General features: G+C 37.6%; 1 protein-coding gene across 1 annotated transcript; it reads left to right on the plus strand.

Moving 5' to 3' along the window:
- Positions 1 to 12694: 12694 nt before the first annotated feature.
- LOC144044590 (uncharacterized) lies at positions 12695 to 15689 on the plus strand. The gene is made up of 3 exons (XM_077559100.1): positions 12695 to 12981; positions 14553 to 14737; positions 14968 to 15689. The coding sequence occupies exons 1-3, from the start codon at positions 12784 to 12786 to the stop codon at positions 15362 to 15364; spliced, it is 780 nt and encodes a 259-aa protein (XP_077415226.1). The 5' UTR covers positions 12695 to 12783; the 3' UTR covers positions 15365 to 15689.
- The last annotated feature ends 379 nt before the right edge of the window (positions 15690 to 16068 follow it).

Here is a 16068-nt window from a genome sequence, read left to right on the forward strand (position 1 = left end):
AAATGGATATAATCTGATACATTGTAGAACTATACATCAGGTACAATATAAGATACAACCAGTGGCTAGTGAACAGATAAAAAAAAAATAGAAATAAAAACCAGGACACTGCAATTTTGCTGAAAATCTACTTCTCACCAGGAACTATAACAAATGTAATCGCTGGTCAATCTGGTTGTGCTATTACTTTAGCAAATGATAAATTTGATCTTGCTTAACAGTTCAACAGCTGTAAATAACTCACCATTATCCAACCTTTTTCACTCGGTCCCGGCAGCTATTTTCACGCCGGTCCCACATTGTAACATTAGAAATATGCTGCCAGAAAAGCTTCGCTTGCGTTACGAGTCGGACTGACCAGCGACTGCAGCATTGGTCTAGTAGGACTTAAGGACTACACTTCCCATGATTCTTCAACACAGAAACAGGAAGTAGTTTGTGTTCCAGTATGACGAAAACACGCCTACTAGAGATTTAATAGTTACATTTCTTTTAAATTGCTTCATTGTATGAGTGATTGACATACACATAGCACAAACAATTGGCTTGCTGACTGGACTAAAATTAAAATAAAATAAAAAGGACCCCGGGACAAGCCCTGCGTAAAAAATTGAACAAAATAATGAGAGTTAAACATTACAGTTAAACAGGATATCTTGTCACCCTACAACGTGCATTTGATAGTTACTTGGCATGATGTGGGGATTTACCTGGCTTAAACCACCTCTTACGTTAATAGTAATGGGAGAGAAACTATCAATACTTGGAATACCTCTGGATAAGTTCAGAATCAATACATAGAAAGTCAGAGAAGCCACACAAGCAAACGGAAAACACACAGTCCACTCAGAGATGAAGCGGCCATGCTAACCACAACATGCTAACCACAACACCACCGGGCTGCCTATCATGACTCTATAACCCATTAATCATTGTGACTGGGTGATTAAGGAGCGAGTGTAAAAGTGCTTACAGTAGAATACCTTGAAGGTAGAAAAACACTGCACAAGTGAAGCACATTCACCATTTATACGACAAGATACGTCTTCTTTGTCCACAGAGGAAAACTTTTTTTGGGACATAATGCTGCATTTCCAATCACTCACCTACAGTACATCATTCAAAATCTTTCTTATACAGTAGATGCCCTAGTAATGAATTGTTGATTTTAAATTTTACTGTTACTGTAAACCTCTGGTCGGGCCCCAAATATGCTCTTATCTTACTGTGTTTAAAGGGGAAACTGCACCCCCAAAAAACCTATCGCCCCCAAAAGCCCCTTCCGCATGATTTCCAACCCCAAAATCGCAGAGCTATTCACCCCCCCCCCCTTTTTTTTTTTTCACTCTCTCTCTCTTTCTGCTAAGGAATTTTGAACAAATTACCTCCATATGTGCTTAAAGGAGCCCCATGGGAAGAGGGCCAAGAAGAATATACTGCTGACTGAACACAAACATTGACTTCATCAAACATGGAGCTCTGATGCTCTCCATATGCTCACCTGGCACGGCGGGTCGCTCGCCGGCTGCGACATGGCGACATCTTGTCAGTCTGCCTCATTATCTTCCAGTGGCACATGTTTCTAGATAAGGCTGGAGTGAGGGGGTGTTTAACGCTTTCTGATTATCTATCCAAAAAAAAAAGCATGTGAGGAATGTTTTGGGCCTATGAATTTTTTGGGACGATTGGATGAACGGATTCAGCCGAGTCACTGATTTACTCACTTAACGTCTACGCACTGTGGAAAGCTATTTGATGTTATTCAATATGCTTCATACTACTACTACTACTATTTCAGCATACTAGTAGAACAACTTTATGATACTAGTCCCTTTTTTTTTTCTCTCGCTACAAGTGCCAACTTTTAGCCAACCATTTGAACTTAAGCTGCATCTTAATGATACTGTAGGACAACTAAGACAACTTCAGGCCCCTTTTGGACAGGACAAGTCTAACACATGTGCAGTCTAAATGTGTGCATGAGTGTAGTTTTCTTTCTTTTCTTTTTTACCTGGGTAGAAGCGGGCGTTTGCGCTGTTGTGTGAGGGAACGCAGCCGACTCCTGGCCAATCGAAGCAGAATGAACTGCAAGAAGATCTAGACTTGTGGTGATGTAAAGTTGGGTCACTTGGAGACCACCTTCAACCCCTGATCATGCATCTGTGTGACAACCCCCCCCCCCCCCCCCCCATCCATGACCACCTAGTCAGGGTGTCATATTTATGAATAAAATATTTAAAAAATTCTTTTTTTTTCTCTTGAGAGAGCTCAGTATTGTTCATTCGGTAATTTTACAGATTTGACATGTCAAAATCATTGCTCTCTTTTTTTTTGTTTGTGTATGTGTGCATGTGTGCGTGCGTGTGAGTGTGTGCTCATTAATTCACCTAAAACCTATTAAAAATCCTATACCGTTCACCTAAACCGAATACTTCAGAATCCAGCTAGAGTCGTGAGGTTGTCAGGAGACCCGAGGAAGGATCAAAGAAAAGAAAGAAAAGTGAAATCCAGCACCGACCAGACATCACCTACTACCCACCGGGTTACCAACCAGAATCTTTCACCAATCCCAGAAACATCTAAATTCCAACAAATTAGGGAGACCTCTAGAGATCAAAGAAGAGACTGAGGAAAGGAAGGAAGGATAAATGAAGCAGAGTGAGATCCACAGACAATAAATAAAATATAATGAATAACATGCACCACACACGTCACGGAGCTCGCAATCTGTCTGCCTGCGTGTCAATCAAATAGCATTTGGCCATCTGCGCCACAACTTAGACCTGCTCGTAGCTGGTCTAAAATATAGTCTCCTTTTGGTCGCCTATCGAGGCACAAACACGCTAAACTAGACTTGCCCAGCAACAAAATGAAGATGTGCCCGTTTTTACAGCCAGCACATGATCCGCCTGTCTCTGAAAATAGGGCCCTACATGTTATTAGTGAGGCAAAACTGTACACGAGTTGACAATTATGCTAGTACTCGTAGTGATATTACAGAATTCTACTAGTTGACACTTCACTGATCACTAGGGGGTTGTGTGGCTTAGTGGTACGGTGGTAGTCTTGCAAGGTTGTGGGTACAAGCCCATGCCATAATTGTGACCACGTCGAAGTATCCTTGAGCAAGAACCTCCAGTTGCTTCTGGTGCTGCGTCATCAGTTGGGGAATGAGTAGTCGAATGTAAAGTGCTTTGAGGGCATTTTAAGGTGGATAAGCGCTATATAAGTCCCATTTAGTAGTCCTAGTAGTACGCCGATATCAACTAGTGCTCAATTTTGAAGAAAGTTGCCCCACAAGTGTGCAGAAATGTGACGTCATTCCCTAGTGGAAGGCATTAGTGGAAAAAAAGTTTACTTTTAAGACAGTCATTCTACTAGTACGTTAAAGTCATTCTACTAGTGTGCTAAATTGTCTTACTAGTGAGAACAAAGAGCGTTCTTGCACATGCACCTTCAGATCAAGGATATTTTGTCATTGCATTTACATCTATGCAAATTTCCGTTAGCTCGTCTATGACATTTTGCATTACACATTAGCATTAAGCTAGTTTACTTTCATTAGATGATCATATAATTTGTTTGTGTTTAAATATACAATGTAGGGGTGTGCCCAAAAAAATTGATTCTCATAAGAATCGCGATTCTCATTGAGTACAATTCAGAATCGATTTTAAATTTTATACTGTCTTGCCCTTTGTGTGTGTGCCTTTATTGGGAGCACTGTTGATGTTGTACATGATTTAACCACTGAGGGACAGTGTGGTTCCGCGCATTCTGATACACTGTTAAGTTGTAGCCACATTAGAGAGTACAGTAGTAGGAAAAAGTCACGATCAAGTTGTGCCAATAAAAGTTGTTTTTTTTTGCAGCGTAGGAAGAGCATAAGTCGGTGAGTAATGTTAACATGCTTCTCTGTATGCATTCCTGAAGCGTTTTGTATGAAAAAACGTTCTTTTAAGTGATAAAAGTGCCGCGAGATAGCGTGCTGATTAGCGTTAGCGAGTCAATGGCACTTTCCATTGTGTGTTAGTCCCGAGCTAGCGACGTTCGTGAAACAAGCTAAACAAGTCACTTCTTTAATCGTCCACTCTGTATGGTCAGAAAGAACAAAACAGGGTGAAACATTGAACTCTTTTGAGAGTCTGCTAAACTGTAGTCATTCTGCTTAGGGATGGCAGAATTTACTGTAAAGCGATAAAAATTAGCGAGCTACATAGTGTAGCAGTTGTGGTTTGTGAGGGGGGAAAAGCACTTTCCTTACAATTTGAAACTCAATAAATATAATAAATGCACAAAAAAAAAGACATTTTCATTTCTCAATTTGTCATTGTGTCTTGCAAACCAGACTAGTGTAGATTATGACGATTCTTTGCACATCTACAAGTTGAAGCAGAAATTATTGTCAATCAAATCATTTGGAACCGAAAATCGATTCTGAATCGAAAATCGATTCTGAATCAAATCGCAGACCCAAAAATCACAATTGAATAAAATCGTGAGACAGTCAAAGATTCCCACCTCTAATACAATGACTCTATTTTGTTTTATGCGTCAGTTTTACAGTTTGGGACTTCAACTATGGGTCTCAATAAAGCAGCTTGGGAAAAAAAAAGCACAGTTAGCTTATTTGGATATCTATTAGTGTAATATTCAACCATCCTGCCTCAGTGTTACTGTGGAATACTTTAATCTCTTAATAATCTTATAGAGTTTCATCTATCGCACCGTGGATTTGGAACATATCTCCCTTGATAAACAAGGGTTGACTATGTAGCGTAGCTAATGCTGTGGCCATTGAGTGTATACAGTATGAGGTGATGGTGTTGAGCAAGCCGTCCTCCAAAGACCTTTGAATGTTTTCGTGCGGTAACCAAAGAAAGAGCTGAGGGAGAAACATGATACATGGCAGAAAAATAGAAGAAAAGGCAGAAAAGACTTGCAAGCCAGAGTGATTTACTTCTAATCTCAGGTACCACCCCCCAGTCTCACTGGACCCCATGTTGCCTTTGGACGACCGCCAGACGCCTTTTGATTGTTGTTCACCTTCTTTCTGGTGTCACTCGCCAGCCGCTCTCTGTGACCTTTCCAGCGATGAATATACGTCGGCGAAAGATCACTCAGGAGCGAGCTTTCAACGGCGCTGCGGAGAAAAATCACCCAATCAAGCTCGGCAATATTTCACCTCATCATTAATATGTCTCCTCCGTCACGGTTGACCTCCGCCATCATGGCATGTGTACGTGCGTCACTGGGAGAGGGGGAGGTGGTCGGCTCTGCTCCTATCTAGAAGGCTCCAAGCTGTGCGCCGACTTTCAGCTTACAGGCTGTCAGTGGTTTGCGTCTCCTCACCGTCTCTATCTCAAACCACACGACGCGCTCAGAAAAAGTGAGGGGGAGCGAAAGCGCAAATATTTGGCAAAGTGAAAGCCTTGAGTTGTAGGAGGCGGCTATTGTGTTGCATTCCGTTTGGATCCATTAGTCAGCTGTTGGAAAGCTTTCACATCGATGTGCGTGTCGCGGAAAAGCTCAAATGCTGAAAAACAATGGCAATAACGGCAGCATTGTCTGACTCACGTTCTGAATCACGATTGGACAAAGAAAAAGTTACTTTTCAAGCACATAATAAATGAATGATGTACATTCATGTTAGTTCTTCTGGGAAGACTTTCTTCTCCAAGCATTTGGCGCGCATCTGTGGGAACTTTTGTCCATTTATCCAGAAGAACATTTGTGGTGTCAAAGGTTACTGCTGTTGGACTCGAATGACGTCCTGGCTCACAATCTCTGTTCTAGTTCATCCCAAAGTTATTTCATGCAAACTGATGAAATTCATCTCAGCATGCCTGGGTCACAGTCATTCCGGAAAACAACTTTTTCCCAAACCTTTGCACAATTTTTCTGACATTCATCATACCCTCGAAAAGTGTTTCCTGTGGTACATACTGATAATCAGGACAATTTACAACTTTTCCCCCTCCCAGAGTCAGCAAATCATCAGATGTCAAGAGAAACACGAAAGTTGCAGGAAGAGCTTGATTTTACGTCGTACATGGAAACATCTTTTTTGTTGGGAAAACTCATATGTGATACGACAATACGACATGGCCGTTACATTTGTGATGTTTTAAAACACCTTTCATCTACAATTCAAATTCTCAATAGAAGCAAAACTGTTATGACTTGGGGTGTGAATTGCCTAGTACTTGGCGATTCGATTCGTATCACGATTCATAGGTCACGAATTCGATTTGATACGATTAATCCCGATATGGATCTATAAGTTGATTATTGCGATTTTTTAAAACTCAAATTTAGACAATACAAATCAGTAAACTTGTACATGTACAGTGTAAGATTTGCATGAAAATGTATTTATTTATCTGAAAATTCAGGCTTATAACTGAGCCACTGCATTTAACAAACAGGTTGCAGTCTGTTTCATGTTTGAACAGCACTGAAATAAAATATTGAGGTTTAATGTTCCATTAATATAACATTCTTCCATGCTTAATGTGTGAATCCTAACCCTAAGTAAGACGTTTTGTTGAATATTCTCATAAAAAATTGATGTTTAAAAATCGATTTGGCCGCATATCGAATTGAATTGAATTGATTGATTATTACGCTGTAATATTGCGATATATTGCCGAATTGATTTTTTCGAACACCCCTAGTTATGACGATATTTTGGGTTGGATCATAGAGTTACTGTGTTGTTATGATGCACAGTAAAATCAGAAGTGTAAATTTAACTCCCATAATGTTAAATTCAACACTTTCCCTGAGTTTATATAGTTCTCACCAGTTCCGAGTTAACTCATTGGTAGAGTGAAATTACAACACCCATAGTGTTATTATTTGACACTTTAAAATGTTATCTACTTTCACCTAGTGTGAGATGCAGCTGAAATGTTTTGGGGTCATTTCTTAACTCAAACTGACATGTTTGAACTCTTACATGATTTGGCTGTTTTTGAGTGTTTCAATGTTTTCATGTCAACAGGACACATAACAATGTAAGTGATAGTAAGAAACAACACTGACTGTACCCCAAAAGATTACATCTTTATATAGGGCAGAATTAAAAAAAAAATATATATATATATATATATATATATATATATATATATATATATATATATATATATATATATATATATATATATATATATATATATACTGTATATATATATATATATATATATTGTAAGATATAAATTGTAATCTTTTGCGTGTCCAAAAAATTGAAGATGAGACTTCTTTGTGAAAAGGCTCCTTGCAAGGATGATTTATTACAGAGATCTCCGGTCACACAGTTGAATATCACGTAAAGAGTGCCATCCAAGAGTGCGTGCCTCCCCCCCTGAGAGACAGCCCTTTATTACAATCAGAGTTTGAAAAAAAAACGCCTCTTCTCCTCCCATCGAATAAGAAAAACAGATTGATTCTCACAATATGCTATGTTGATCTTTCATGTGAGAACAAAACCAGCCAGCTTGCACTTTCTTCACTTTTAGCCAAAACATGTTCTCAGTGTGCACTTTCTCAAAACAGAATCTCAGTAAACAGATTGAACTTTCTCAAGCAGGACACTGGAAAGGGATTTTAGACAAAAACAAGATAACAGATAGGTTAAGGTCGAGTTATATTGAGTTTAACATTAGTTCACCTGCTCTACACATCTATAACTAAAATCAACATGGTTGAAATATAAAATAAAGAAGTAAAAATGTTAATAATGTTAACAATATATATATTTTTGTTTTCTTCCACACGGTCTTCCTCAAAGAAGTAAACAGATGCCACAGCAGTGACTGGTCATCCTCCCGGGCACTGGAAGGAAACTCCTGTTAAACGTCTCAACAATAATGTTCCCTGGGGTTATTTATTCAGGAATGTTAATGGGCTTAGAACCCAGTGCCCCCGTGGCCTCTGGCTCACGCTCCTTTGGGCTTTTCCTATCAAGCGTTCGTTCGATCAAGCGGTGCACAAACGCTGCGGTGCAACTGTCAACTGTTTTAGCAACAAAGTTTCTTGTAACAGGAAGCTTTTGATTAGCATGCTTGTGTACGCTGCCAAACACACTTTCATGCATTCTAATGTTTTTTGGTCACTGAATGAAATTTAAGGACTATGCTTTTTGTACACTGTAACTAGAGTACCTACTCCTAGTAAACATTAAAGAGTCACTGAATGTTATGTGCTTCACTAGTCAGTACATATGAGAGCCATTAGTTTTGCACTAACTTCATCTCTCTTCAGGGTCCAAAATGGAAACAGACGCACAGAACGACATCATACCTTTACTAGAATCTTTAATTGTTCTCTTTAATTCAATTGGCGTTTCTATACAGTTCTCCAACATTCTGCCTGAGAAACAAATGTGTGCACTGTTTCACATCTGGACACATATGGAAGTTTATCCTTCTTTAAGGACTTGGATGAAACTGGGGATTTTTTGGGGGGTAATTGTGCAATAAAATGGCAAGATTTCTCTCCTTTCCCTGGTGGATTTTGCAGATCGTGTAAAGCCAGAGGATTTCCTGGCCCACTGGCCTCATCTCGAAAGGCATTTTTTCCCCCTTTATATATATGCACACTTAAATGATTCAAGTATTCTGTCTATATCCATCCATCCTTACATCCATCCATCCAGCCGTCCGTCCGTCTGTGTGTCTGCTAAATACTGAGCCCACCCACTCTGAATTAATGTTCAAAAATAATTTTATATAGACCAGTGGTCAGCAACCTTTTGTCAAAAGAGCCATTTTAGACCAAATAAATAAGAAAATCTGTCTGGAGCCGCAAAATATTTGACCATTGTGCTAAAGAAAACAGTGTTAGTTTTAGTCTAGTGTACTGATGGCCCAAGAGCTAATTAGAGCTGCACCATAACAGAAGTATGTAGCATCCATACAAATAATTTTCTTCGACCTTTTTTACTTCTGTTCATTATTATTATTATCATTATTATTATTATTATTATGATGATGATGATGATGATGATGATGATGATGATGATGATTATTAGTAGTATTTTATTTTCTACGCTGCGTTTTTCATACATTTTTTAGTTTTCTGCCTTTCTGTCAAATTTCTGACAGTTTGGGCAATTTTTTGACATTTTATGGTAATTTTCTGGATTTTTTTCTTTTGATTTGGGCCATTTTATGGTTGATTTTTGGAAATTTTCTTTCGTGCCTTTTCTTAAATCCATTTTCTGACTTTTTGGGCAATTTTGTGGACATTTTTCATAATTTTTGTCTTTTGTTATTGATCATTTTATAGTTTAAACACTTTCTTTTCCCCCTTTTGTATTTGACCCACTGATATTTTGGCAATTTCATGGACATTTTCGGCTTTTCCTCTATTAGGAAATTTTATGGTCACTTTATGGAGGTTTTTAAGTATTTTTTTTAAATTTGCAATCAATTTCTGACTCTTTTTCTGACAACTTAAAAGTTTGTATTCTGACTTTTTGCACAGTATTTAATCTTTTTTATGTAAATCGATTCATTTAAAGAATATTTCATCTAAAAAATAAAAATGTATAAATAAATAAATAAATAAATATATATATATATATATATATATATATATATATATATAAATATATATATATATATATATATATATATATATATATATATATATATATATATATATATATATATGTATATATATATAAATATATATATATATATATATATATATATATATATATATATATATATACAGGAGAGAGAACAAAGAGCTCCAGATATGGCTCCAGAGCCCCAGGTTGCAGACCCCTGTTATAGACCAGTAGTTGCATATAGCCTTTTCGAAAGGGCACCCTTACTTGTCATTAGAATCCTTTTATATTTTTTGTCAACATGTTTAATTTGGCAGGGATGTTTTGTGCCTATATCAGTGCTATTTGCATGTGTCAGGAATTTTGCCACCTGGAATTGGGCAGAACAGCTGCCCAAATAAGCGCCGACCTTCTTTATGATTGCCCCTAAATCACTTGTAACTGCACAGACCGATGCAGTTAAATATTATATGTTCATAATGAAGGCCTTTCGACAACCTGCACATTTTTTTTCAACCCATTTGAAATGTTTGCTCAGGTTTATGGTTTCCTTCAAACTGGAAGTTAGGGACACTGACTCATTAAAGACATAATCCTCTCTGTGTGCCACATTTCTATGGTTACCCACTTTCTCATGTAAGACTGACCTCCGAGTCATTGCCTCCCTCCCTGCAGGTAAATTTATGTGTCTGCCTCCCCGCTCCCTTCTCCATTCCAAGGAAATTACAACATTCTGTCGGGTATAACTAATTTGCTGTCTGATTATATTGTATATCTTTGCAGCAATCAAATATAGCGGTTGAAAAGATGTGGAACTAATACTTCAGTACCTCCCGTGAAATGACATTACCTTTTCGTTGTGGAGGCGATGAGTCATTGTGTTGACCTAGGCTCGGTTTTCATGGTTTCTCGCAGTTGGACTGCCATGACGGTGCAACCTAATCTCTGCTGGACCTCATGAATCCAATCCCAGAGGTGAAAAATCAGGCCTGATCGTTCAACCCTGAGAGCATCATCAAACACCTGTGTGCATAAATGTATAATGACTGCTGCCCCCTACAGGCCTTTCTCCCCTCATCTGGTCGGCACAGCAGGCCATCTCTTGAGATGGGAATCACGTCAGAGTTGTAAGTTACGACCAAAAGGTCATCAAGTGGCAGGTTGCGCAGATGTCCTCTGCCACAGAGAGGCTTCTGTGTCCTGTAAATGTGGTGCAGACAGCTTATGTGGAAGGAATATTAATGCATCCATTTATTTGCATCAGAAGGGAAAACATTGAGCAACATCTGTATTTACACTTAGTGAATCACTGTTACAACTAGTACGCAGCAATGAAACATTATTATAATTCTACTGACAACCAGTAGAAATATCATGCTGTTTTTTGAAATATTTTTCTGTGGCAAGTCAAAGCTTCATATGTCCATGTTCATTTTACATATTATTTTATTAATTTTCACTATGGAGATTTGAATATAGCTTTATATGGCATTTTGTATCGCAGTCACCTGCACGATAACTTCCCACTGGTGGCCAAAGAACAGTAAATGTGACTGCGGCATTTTATGACTCTCTAAATCGTGGCGCAACCCCACGCGGGGCTCATACTCGAAAAGTTATCTTATGTCACACGTGTCAATTCTCCATCCTTCCGGACTTTCTGTGTGATTAGCTATCAGTAGAAAATTATGACATTTTTATTTGAAGATTCTAAATCGTCCTTTGGTGTGAATGTGAATAAATGTTGTTTTTTTTTGTTGTTTTTTTTATTTTTATTTTTTTTAACTATACAGTATATGCATACTGCAATTGGCTTGAGACCAGCCAGGGTGTATTCCACCACTGACCCAAATATCCGTTATCCGGGATAGGCTCCAACTATCCCATGACCTTATTGCACATAAGCGGTACAGAAAATGGAAGCATGAATATTTATGCAACTCATTTAGCTGACGGAATAACTCCTAAGAGCCCAATACAAAATAAATGATGTAACATCGGGGAAGGACATTTGATTAAATTTACTTGATTGATTCACTCTGTGGAAAATTTATGATCAGTTGTTTTTTTGTTTTTGTTTTAAAATAACTTCAATGGGATGGGAGAATATCTATTTGATTGTTCTGAACTCCTATTCAACAGTACAGGTACTTGATTCAGTAGTGTGTGCCACATAATCCGCCGTATTGACAGCTTTTATTTATACTCATTATCCCTCAATCAATTAGTATAGTAGTATAGTATAGTTATAGTCTAGTTATAGAGTATTTTGTTGCTTTCAGTAGTTTGTGTTCGTACGTCTGAGTGGGCAACTGCAATATTTGTCTCCCTCTGCTGGTTCATACGTAGAATCATTTTATATGCTTGAATCCGCTTACCACTTGCAAACTATTGGAGGAGCCTCACAATAGCAAAGTTGACAGGTATTATTTCTTTAGATTTAAATAACTTCTCATTTTTATATAGTATTACTGTTTCATCAACAGAGGGTTGGGCTAATTTTGTGTTTGGTCAGCCCATTTGGTGATGAGCTAAAATATGTTAAAGTTGTTTTTTAATAACAGAATATTTAATGTGCATTTTATTTGAGTATTTATTATTTATTTATTTGCAATTTATTATTTAATATTTGGAATTTTATGTCAAATGGTTTATTTCAACAAAGACATCATGCTGTAGCTAAGCCTATCTTATAACTGTATGATTCATAATTTATTGGATTATAATATATATTTTAAAATGCATGTTGGATGGATCTTGGCTGCAGGCCATACTTTTCCCAACTTTGTGCTAACATCTCAAGCGGCTAAATAAATACACTTGACTTTGTGCACACAGACAATGTGTCTTTACTGTTTGTACTGTTGACATTTGGAGCCGGTCTGTGGTCACATGATCTCCCCATACATTTTACCGTATGGAGTCATGAAGCTTCTGAATGTCATTGTTTGGCTACCACACAAAGAACATTTTGCCCCCACGAACCAGCAACCTCTGCGGGGTCTATGCATGGTGGCATTATTGTCACAAGTTTTTCTATCACATTCTTGTCATAATGTTTTGTGTGGCGTTTTTGTGAACCTAACACGTGAGCGCGTGTTGTGGGCTGTTGGTGGAGAGCTACCTGCTACACTGGCAACTCTACAATCCACTAATCCATCTTTTATTAATAGCTGGAGGTAAAAAAGGCTGTTGAGCAGTGTGACATGACGGAGGAGACTTTTGTTAGTGTTTCATTTCCAGATTTGAAGGAGCTGGAAAATAAGGTTGGCCGGAAAATACCTGAAAGTCTTTTGCTTTGGATGAGGGATGATGCGGATTCAGAAGATGGAGAGATAGAGGAACAAAACTGCATTTTCAGTGATTCTTTTGCCAACAAACTGAGCCACCTTAAACAAGAGATGGTAAGGAGGATTTGATTTATTTTCATATGACTTATTAAATAACACTTAATTTCATTCAGTTTAGAAAACTATTGTCACATAAAATTCTATTTTATGACCATATAGGGCAGTTTCCCCAAACCTAAAATACAATAAGTCAAGGCACCCATTTTACATAGAAAAATCTCATGGCACACCACCAAACAAAAATGTTGACATGAAAACATGCTAATTTACTGTCACACATTTTTTACCTGATTGCCAAGAAGGTTTTTTTTGTTCATTTTTTGTTTTAAATACAAATATATAAAGCATTTAAGACTTAATCTGAATTACAGTACAAATGTGTCATTATATGATGGAACGGAACCGTCATAAATTGATGACCCCTGTGGTACATTTTAGCTACAGTATACCCATACTATACTACAATGTATGTTAATACCTATATGTCCAGGATAGTATAGACTAGCACATCGAAGTATAGGACAGGACCTTTTTTGCTGATTGAAAAGTAGGCCTACTCAAAATAGTAACTACTGCACTTTCACAGCAAATGCAGAGTTCTCTTTCATTCTGATGCTTCACAATTTTGTACAGTACAATGAGAAATGTAATGTTAAATTCATTGTTTCTGCTTTATTCTGTGTGTGTGTGTGTATATATATTGGCCTTTAGCTAAATAAAGAAAACCAAATACAGGTAAAAAGATAGTTGCCCTAGTCTTCTTTCTTTCTTTCTTTCTTTTTTCTTTTGATGTTTCCCCACTGTAATACAGTATTTAAGATTATGAAACAAATGTAAGTATCAAATAAAGATAACCCAAGTAAACATAAAATGCAGTTTGATGAGTCGTTCACATCTCTGTGGACATATTTTGGACCACTCTTCCTTACAGAATTGCTTTAATTCAGCAATACTGTCGTAGCATTCCACAGCATTTCAATCGGATTCAAGTCTGGACGTTGACTAGGCCACTCCAAAAATTATTTTTCTTCTTTAAAGTTATTCAGAAATTGTCTTGCTGGTGTGTTTTGTATCGTTGCCGTGCTGCAGAACCCAAATCCCTTTAACTTGAGGTCACAAGCTGATGGGAGAACATTCACATTTTGGGTAAAGAACAGAATTACTCCATCAATCACAGCAAATTGTCCAGGTCTGGAAGGAACAAAGCAGCCCCAGACCCTCACACTATACCAACATGTTTGATGCTTGGTATGATGGCCTTTAACTGAAATGCTTTGTTATCTTTATGCCACGTGTAATGAGACACACTTTCCTTTCATCAGTCCATAAAATATTTTTCCAAAAGTCTTACTTTAATTTCTTACTTGGGTTCATTTTGTGTGATATTTACTGTGCATTTGTTTAATGATCTTAATTTAGGAGAAACTATATGCAAAACAAAACAAAAAAAAGTATGGTAAATAAGAATTTGAGAAGAGGGTGAATGCTTTTTCATGATGCTTTATATTGGAGCTTTTTTTTTTCTGGAAAAATAAACCCCTAAAAAATATTCAATACATTAAACAAAGTACGCAAACATGTTCTCTTTTGAATTGCACTAAAGTAAATCTTTACTGTGAATTCAGAGGTGGATGCGCTCGGCAGATGTGAAGATTCTCCGCCAGCTGGTTGGCGTGCACGAGGGTATAGAGTCCATCCGTTGGATCATGACGGAGCGCAGCACCTTGGCCAGTCATGACAGCAGCCTGACAGGAAGTCTAAGCAGCCTGCTGACAGTCGAGGAGCTTGCACATTCACTATCTCCATGCAGGTGCAGTGGATTATTTTTCTTGTATGATGTTTTTAAAATGCGTTCTACAGTGTAGTGCTATTTTGCTTGTAAAGATGTAACAAATTATTTGTGGTGTTTTGGGGGGAGCTGCAAGGCATTACAATTCATTTTAATGGGGAAACTTGATTTGATTTGATAAAGGTAACTGTGCTTTGGTTTTGGTGCTTACACTGCACTATATATTTTCAGTACTCCTAATTCTCAAACAGGGATATTCCAAGATCAACATACCCCGAAGATATGCCCGCTACCTTTCGTCAAGAATCATCAAATGATCCATCAGGCGCTGACAGTGACCTTTCACATCAAAGGAACTGCGTTGAAACTGCAAGCCGAGTGTCCAGCCCATCCACAAACTGTTTGGCTCAGACCAACTTCCAAGAGTCACAATCCCAGCACTCAGAGGACTTAAAAGTGGGTGCTGACCCTACGAAAGAATTTCAGATAGGATCTAACAGCTTTGACCTGAATGAAAGGTCACAAGAGACAAAGCAACAAACTCACAGCAGCATAACAGAAGAGGATGAGAAGATGGCTGCAGCTTTGTTTGGGTATGATGCTCAGTGGTGCTGGATAGAGTCGCAGGATGATGTGACATTTTTATGATCTGCATTTAGTGTGACTTGAATACACGTCTCTAATGTGAGGCTATTTCCCCCCTATATTTGCAACCTGCATTGCAGTAAGTAAACTGTGCAGTCAGATTTTTTATTATTTATTTTAATTATTCATTTATTTATTGCAATTATTGGAAATCACAACATTTACATTTTTGCATAATGAAGTTTGAATTTGTGAAAACATTGATAAGTGTGATGTTATTATTGTGCTTAACACAAAGTACGATTGTGAACTCTGAATAGAAAACAAGGACATTAATTGCAAAATACGGCATGCACATGATATATGATCCATGCACATCCACAACTACACTTACTAATTACTCTAATATTGATTTGGAAATAAATTCAGCAATTTAACAATTGTGTTGTTTCTATTTTAGCAATAAATTTGCTACTGTACAACTAATGGACGTTGTTTATGACTGGACAGATGATTCATTGATGATAAAGATTTTCAACGTGTAGGCCTGACCTAGGAACAGATGCTGTCTTGAAGTGTCTTCATTGATTTTTTTTTTAATGTATTTATTTATTTAGCTTATATATTTGGACTCTCATTCCAATGCTTCTAATTTCAGCTAGGTTAAAATTACGTTTCCTCAACCAATTTAATTTGTACATGTTTTTATTTGCGACATATTGTCTGACTTCATAAAGATGCCTCGCCTCAAAGCGTCTATGACGTCA

This window comes from Vanacampus margaritifer, chromosome 2, assembly GCF_051991255.1.
Source record: "Vanacampus margaritifer isolate UIUO_Vmar chromosome 2, RoL_Vmar_1.0, whole genome shotgun sequence".
Lineage (NCBI taxonomy): Eukaryota > Metazoa > Chordata > Actinopteri > Syngnathiformes > Syngnathidae > Vanacampus > Vanacampus margaritifer.